Genomic DNA, 8,245 nt, shown 5'->3' on the forward strand with positions numbered 1-8,245 from the left:
AATAGCACGTACTGTCACAGTGATGAAGTGACTGGCGCTCCCATCACCGATTTGTTCATATAAATTGTGGTAGGAATTGTGGTAATCTTGGCCAGATAACTACCATAATTTCTACATTCACTACCATAATTTGACCAATCATTGTGATTGGTTTATAAGTTTTGAAAAATTCACTTTACGGCAGAAGAGCAGAGTGGCGCCGCCGTTTAGATGTGTGACTCTTTGAATAATAGATAACATGAACTGTATGTTTTATCGGCATATAATAAACTATTGCAGGAAACAAGAAATTATAAGTTGTGCCACAGTGTAGTAATACCGATAACCATACAATGGACATAACCACCATAGTGTAGCAACCGTTTTACATAAAAATTAACGCAGCGTAAAAATGTAGTATATTTTCGGTAATTACTTCTATTTTCAATTGCGAAAAAATACGATTTTCACCCAAATACTGCATAAGTGCTACGAAAATGAGCAACCCCATTTTTCTGGTAAGTATTAGTCGTCTCCGGTAGCCAACCTGCAAAACAGTACTGGTAATGGAGAACCCCAAAAATATAGTCTGCATTTGGCGGCTAAGGTAGCGCGTCGGGGTACGATAGCGACAGTCGAAAAGATATTGGTTTCAAAATGGCTTTTTCCAAAAGCATGCAATAACGACAACCGATTTTTTAAAATAAATTTGACGTTATTCTTTATACCAAGTGGTTTTGATAAAATTGACAAGAACAATACGCGCATGTCCATCTCATCGCGAAATTGTTGGAGGAGTATACTATTGAACGCCTATATTGTTAACTCCAATTAACTCCAAAATGGTCATAATTAACAAATGAACTGGACAACTGTGGACAATATACACATGTCGACTCAATGTTAATGTATATGAAGTTTCATTTGAATGTTATGAAGCTATAGTACGTAAGACGGTGTTACGATTCACAACGAACGTTTCAGATAGGGTAGTGTGCGTGTGTGTGTGTGTGTGTATGTGTGTGTCAATTAAGGGTGGGGGGGGGGGGGGGGGTGCGGGGTGTGGACAAGTCTCCCAAGCATACATTTTCTACCTTATTATATTTCTATGCATATTGGAAATTTTCTGTGCGTTTCACCTGCAGATGGTCCTTTACAACCATTACGGTGAACATTGATAGCATAATACTTCTGGTATCACTCGATACAACACTAATACAAAAATAGCGGTAATCCTATGGAAACTGAAAGCTTGAAAAACATAAAATATTATTCTTTTTTTGCAAATGGAGTTATAAAATCAAAATTACATTACAACTATCTCAGGTGATATTCATGCAACATGCAAAATATTCGGCTCACATAAGATAATCGTTATTCAAAGGGATGAATATACATTTGTATCTATGGAAATTAGAGCTAAAACTTCGCTTCGGTCACATGTCTTTATTTAGTGTTAAACTTTAGACGTCTCAAAACGTCAAGCCCCCTACTCAAAATCATGGCTCCGCCCTGATTCATGGAGTAACAGAGGGACATATAGACGGTCATTTCAAATAATATATCACACACGGGTCTCCAAAACAGCGGGCATGAAAATAAGAACATAAATAATGGGAAGTAATTTGACACAAAGATGTAGAAACCATTGAGAGTATCCCTTGCATACATGGACAGACGGGCAGAGTCCAATACAGATTAGATTAATAATAAGTACGGTGTAGTTTTAGGAAAAGGAAGTAAATTAATGACATAAGATTTGACAGGTTTTTTTTTGTTAATTTATCATTCAGAAAATAGATTTAGAAAAATTTAAATCTTTAACATTTCGGTCAGGGCAGTAACATTAGCATCATCAGATTATTTACTGGATTTTATAATTCTAAAATTAAGACAGTTGGATAATCATATCATATAAACTGATTGCCTAAACAAACAAATTTGAAAAAAGATAACACGTCAAGTTTCAAAATGGCAGTGTCAGGACGTAAGTCATCCGATTTTCGTAGTTCAGTGTCTAAAGGTTCCGCTGAGGAATGTGAACCGTGTTTGGCGATTGGACAGGAAATAGAAGCTCATGGATTTTGTGTGGACTGTCAAGAATACCTGTGTAAGAATTGCTATGCTTATCATCAACGGATCAAAGCCACGAAACATCATCAACTGCTTGACAAAGGGAGCATGGGCAAACACACCATCCAAAGGAAGGATTCAGCGGTGTGTATTGAAAAGTGTACTCTCCATGAAAATAAAACGATCGAATTTTTCTGTACTCAGCACGATTCACTTGGCTGTACAGATTGTATTACTCTGAACCATAGAGCATGTCAAATTAATTTTATACCTGACAAATGTGCAGGTATTGGAAACACTGAAGAATACAGGGAGACGATGAGGAAACTTGAACAGAAAATAAAAGAGCTTGATGAGGTAGCGAAAAGGGCAAATGTCGAAGACAAGGAGATAAGTACTTGTCATGACAAAGCATTACAAGAAATTGTCAAATTTCGGAAAGAAATAAATGACTATTTAGATCAACTGCAAAGGAAAATTCAAGCAGATATTGACAAGAAGAAGACAGCAGACAAACAAAAAGTCCAGGAAGTCATCAAATTATGTTCCAACATTTCTACAGATATCAGCAAACTTAAGTCCAATCTACAAGACAGCAAAGCTTCTCAACAGCACGGACAGCTTTACATCAACATTAAACAAGCTCAGTCGAAATTAAAGTCAGATGAAGTTCAAAAAGCAGAAGAATCCTTGGCTCAGACATACACACAATATAGATTTGAACGCAGCAAAAATCTAGAGAATGCGATATCAAAACAGGAAATATTTGGGAAGCTGAGTGACCCCACCAGTCTGGTTACTCCAAAAAGGAAGAAAACAGTTGACAAATTAACTTGTAAGGATGATATAAATGTACAAACGAGATCAGATAAGAAGAAATGTGATATTACAGGATGTGCAGTCTTGTCCTCTCACAAAATTGTGCTGGCTGATGAGGATAACTCTAAACTGAAAGTTGTGGACAGGAAAAGTAAAGTCGTGATAGAAGAAAAGTCCCTTGACTCTGGACCGCGGGACATTACCGTACTGCCTCAAGATCAGATTGCTTTGACAATGCCAGAGAATGAAGAGATCTATATAATGTCGACAGCTGGTAAATTGTCAATGATACGTAAGTTTCCAGTTGAAGGAACATGTAGAGGTATAACGTATCACGAAGATCGTCTCTATGTGGTTTGCTGGGGGGATCCTAACTGTGTACGTATTTTAGACATACAAGGAAATGTCCAGAACACAATTTCCCTCAATGATAAGGTATTTGACAGCTCTAACTATATTGTGTTCAATGAAGATTCTAGGCTTATCTATATAAGTAACTTTTTGACAGATAATGTAGTCAGCATAACTTTACAAGATGAAATATCTGCCGTATACAAGAATAAGGATCTTCGGGGACCAGTTGGAATGCTGATGTTAGAAGATGGCTCATTGCTGGTTTGCTGCAGGAAAACTGGCAACATACATCGTATCTCGGGAGACCTGAAGCAAGGTCAAACATCAATTGATGGTCTGACAGGCACACGGTGCATATGTTACAATCATGATCTACAAGAAGTCTATATTGGTTGTCAGAATCAGCTGAAAGTGTTCAGTTTGCAATGACATTTTGTTTCACGTACAGTTCCAGACAACAATATTAAATGGCATGAAAGATGACCTAATTTTATTTCCAAGACAGATAACTTTTGCTCTTTAAAACATGTAAATGAAGCCTCACATTTCTGTATGTTTGTTCGATTTTCTGCATCTACATTTCTGAGCTTTATATGTAGGGCTTTTATATATAGTAATAGCTATTTAACATATCATTTATTTTAGTTACAATACTGTATCGTTTTGAAATTCTTGCAATAATTATAACAAGTGTAAATGAAGTAACAAAAATCTATTATTTTTTCGAGGGGGCGGAGATGAGAGTATGAGGGGGTGGGGTAGGAATGGACTAGTTTTTTTGTATATAGTTCTCTTAAGTTTTATACATTACAAACATAGTTATCTGCATGTTGTTGAAAAATAACAAATAATTAAATCAAGTTTCAGATTCGTTCATCTCTTCAAAGTTTCTTTCGTAGAAACACAAGAACTGGTGTTAACCTATATTTGAACAAAATGCAAACATGCATACGGTCAATATTTTTTATCTTGAGTAACAAGTATTATGAATATATAAAAAAACTTTCTTTGTTGTTTGTAAAGTTTGGTTATCATTCTATTTTTTCAATACATTCAACTACTGCAGTATTTGTACAAATTCTTTCAGTCATTTAACAGTGATTTAACATCGATATAAATTAAATCCAAAATACCAACTTAGAAGTATTAGGTTACTAAACTTTCAATATTGTTGGTAAAACTTATGTCCCAACCATTTGTTTTTGATGTCAGTCTGATTTTGATGTGTCTAATTGTAATTTATATTACATGTATACATATAATTACATTTGCAGAAGATTAAAAAACAAAATGTCATATTTTCTTTGAGCTGTTTTCCCCTAAAATACCAGTACATGTTTCACTGTTACCTTTTGTTTTTATTCCGTGAAATAGTTCTTTCCGTCCAGGTAATATGGTATCCTGGAATATTTATGGAAGGTCTCTGACATATAATTACTTCATCAAAACTTGTTTTATCGGTTTAGTCTTTCGTGAAATACTAGTTTAACATCAGTTCAGTTACTGTTTTTCTGTTAAGTTATATCGTTTTCGGTAATATCTTAATTCTGCCTGAAATCTACGTTGCACTAGCAGGTAAAAATATAAGAGATGAAAATGTTGCCAAGATAGAAGTTTGTGGTAACTTAATTTGTATTGAGTAAAAGCATATGTTTTAGACATCATCTCCTTTTAATACTTTCCCTCGTAATGATCGTTCAGTGGAAAATGTTATCAAGTTTTTGTTTAAACCGAGTGCAGGTGGCCTTGTCATTTTGCAAAAGAAGCACGGGACATCAAATGATTACAGGCGATAACCATAGTGTAAATTTTTACTGTCATATGCCCAATCTGTAGTCCTCAGCTCAAGGATTCTTCAGATATTGACTGGGAGCCGTAAGTCTCACAGATACTTGATCCTATAAGAGTATATACTTAATGAATAACTTGCTGGCTAATAGTCAAAACTATTACCCGATGTGCAAAGGACTCGGGGCAAATAATATCGACTATTGACCGGTAAGCCATTCCAGTGTTTTATTACATGGTAAAAATGAACATTATTTTTTCTCTCAATTTTTACTTTAGCAATGAAAACCTGTGTTGAACTATAGACCGGTTAATAATAGTACAAGAAATTGATCGAGGATTTCATTAGCAGTCATGTGATAATAGGATTTATCCTTTATGGACAATATGCAAATATCTTATGCAATCTGACTAGGTATAAGCAACCTCAAGTTATTGATCAGAAATCGATATCACTTTTTAGACTCTTTAAAGCTGTTGAGACTCATTAAAAGTCATTACTTTTTCCGGCGAATATTGCTGCACTAAAAACGAATTCGTGACTTTGTCTGTATATAGTTTGCAAATCAGACTTCTTGATAACGCATTATAAATTATTTATCAAGAATATGATCATATATTCATGTACTTTTACATAAAACACTCGCAAGTCTTCCCAATTGAAAAACAGAGTTTGCATTTTGTGCGTAGTTATGTTAAGACCACTCGTGAATCACGTGTCAAAGTAATTTTGATATTTCATCCTTTCACAAAAAAATGATTTGGGGTTGTCGGTAATTCAATGCTGTTTCATGCCCAGAGAAGATTCTCGTATTACCTGTCAATAAGATTATTTATTCTTTTTTGATGTCCTATAATGACAATCGGCAAACTACGTATTTTCCGTATGCGATTTCGGTATTCTCCGTATGCGATTTCGGTATTCTCCGTATGAGATTTCGGTATTCTCCGTATGCGATTTCGGTATTCTCCGTATGCGATTTCGGTATTCTCCGTTCCTTTACGGAATACCATATCCGCGTTCAGAGAAGAACGCCGAATTGCAAAATGAGAGTACGTGTTTATACGGATATTGGCACGTGACATAACGGGTTCATTACCTTAAACGCGAATACAAACATTTGAGCGTAATTTGTAGACCAAGGCAAGAACTATATCAGATGGACATAAATTATTCTTAAGTTGTGTTCATTTTTTTACATGCGAAGGTGACATGTTTGCAAACTGATGTAAATCGTTTTGTGTGAGGCAGAACATCGTGGTAGTGGTGGTTGGGGGGGTGGAGCACAGCTTCAAGAAACAACATTGCATGCCGCTAACAGTTATGTCTCTTTCAAAGACATGCATGTTAAATTGTGTAATTTATGATTGATACATTCAGGGGCGTAGCGTGATCCATTTAGATGTTACTCAAGGGGAGAGTGTGGGAGGAGGAATCTCCTCCTCCGGCGGGGTCCGGGGAGCCTCCCCGTGGAAATTTTAGAGCAAATTTTTGGTGACTTTTCTAACCAAAACTATGCTCCTTTAGTTTAGAATAAAATACTCACAAACGGCTCGGAATGTACAGAAAGGACTATATAAGTTGATAAACGTTACAAATCGGGGTCGGGGAGTGGAGTGGGCCTGACATTTTGGAAGGACTTGGACTAGGCAGGACGAAATTTGTTATTCACAATTCAACAACATGAGTTCTTTTTCCAAACTTATTTGTTGTAAACAAAATTTGCATTCACTATACATTTTATATGGAAAGACAAATGCGTTAATTTTCATAAAAACAACATTAGAGTATCAATGACGACCCTTTCCGCGAGATTGCACGCGTAATCTGACGTCCTTCACCAAAAACATGAACAGAATGGTCACGTTCCGAAAATTATTTCAAAATAGGGCGCCAAAACTTTGAAAAAGAACATTTAATTATAGCTTTAACTATTTTTTCTGGTGTCACAGATCACAGAACACGATTGTATGAATTTGCACTGGAGTTAAGATATTTTAAACAAAAACCAAGAACTTTATTTTTATCGGAAGGCGAATTATAGTTGATCGTGGGCGGGCGTTTTTGACTTTTCTGTTATAGGATGGCGGAAAGATCAATATTTTGACATTTATTTTGATTTTCTGATACTCCTAGGAAGCACATCAGTTGTTTTTGTAGCAAGCTATCGTAAAATGTAAATATAAGAATTAAATGCTATTTTTTTGTGCGTTCATATGGGTTTGAACCACACTGGAAGGCAAAGAACCGCTTGCACGATTCATGAATTTGCAGGAAGTCCCAATGTGCTTTATACCCGTATAAACGCACATAAAATAGCATTCAATTCTTAAATAAAGTACACATGTTTCATACGTTACAACAGAATATATGCAAATTACCTTGCACTAAATAGTCTAAAATGCCTATGAACTGATCAGACTGCTGAGGAAAAACTTTGACAAACTTTGACTTTTGCACAATTTCAAAACAGACAAAATGATGAAGCTATTTCAAAAGATTATTTTCATTCTTCAACTAAATTTACGGTAAATTCTCTTTTAAATATTGCAGTTACAGGAAAATGTTGTAAGCTTTATATTGATTTCTAGACCAAGTTATTGTTTGCCATCTGTTGCATGTTTTTGATATCACAATCGTCTTCCTTTCAAAACTTCCAGTTTCCGTGAAATTTATCACTGCATTATCGGAAACCATCAAGTAAATAATGATACAGAGACAAAAGTCTTGTGACAGGTGTTTAGGCTGAAATATAAAATCTATATCACAAAACAATAATAAAGGAATTGTCCAGACGATGTTAGTAATTAAATATTTGCTGGATTTGAGTATTTATTACACAGATAGATAGATAGATAGATAGATAGATTATTCAAACAAAAAGCAATATGCACATATGTATATCCTAGGTTTCTAAATTACTTTCTGGTACATATAACATGTGTAAATGTTTAGTTCTGCTCAACTTGGGGCTACTACTTTCACTTCCACTACCGTCAATCAAACCGAACCTACAACATTTTCGTTTATGTCGTGTTGGGCGACCTGTGGTTTTCCACTTTTTTATTTTAAAGAAATCGCGTTATTACCGTTTTTCAAACGTATTAAGGTGTAGGATGTATATTTATTTCGTGCGTTAAATAATTTTGATTGATGTAATTTTTCTGCAATAAATTTTGGGAGATGAGTGTAAGGGCATAAGAAGAAGGCGGCTGGAATTGAAATTTGGTT

At 35.2% G+C, this 8,245-nt stretch overlaps 1 protein-coding gene across 1 annotated transcript; it reads left to right on the forward strand.

The window, feature by feature from the left end:
* The first annotated feature begins 1,209 nt into the window (after nucleotides 1-1,209).
* Nucleotides 1,210-4,521, forward strand: LOC128551747 (uncharacterized). Its single transcript, XM_053532662.1, has one exon. It carries the CDS (start codon nucleotides 1,951-1,953, stop codon nucleotides 3,652-3,654), a length of 1,704 nt encoding a protein of 567 aa, XP_053388637.1. The 5' UTR covers nucleotides 1,210-1,950; the 3' UTR covers nucleotides 3,655-4,521.
* The last annotated feature ends 3,724 nt before the right edge of the window (nucleotides 4,522-8,245 follow it).

Source organism: Mercenaria mercenaria, unplaced genomic scaffold, assembly GCF_021730395.1.
Source record: "Mercenaria mercenaria strain notata unplaced genomic scaffold, MADL_Memer_1 contig_1621, whole genome shotgun sequence".
Classification (NCBI taxonomy): Eukaryota; Metazoa; Mollusca; class Bivalvia; order Venerida; family Veneridae; genus Mercenaria; species Mercenaria mercenaria.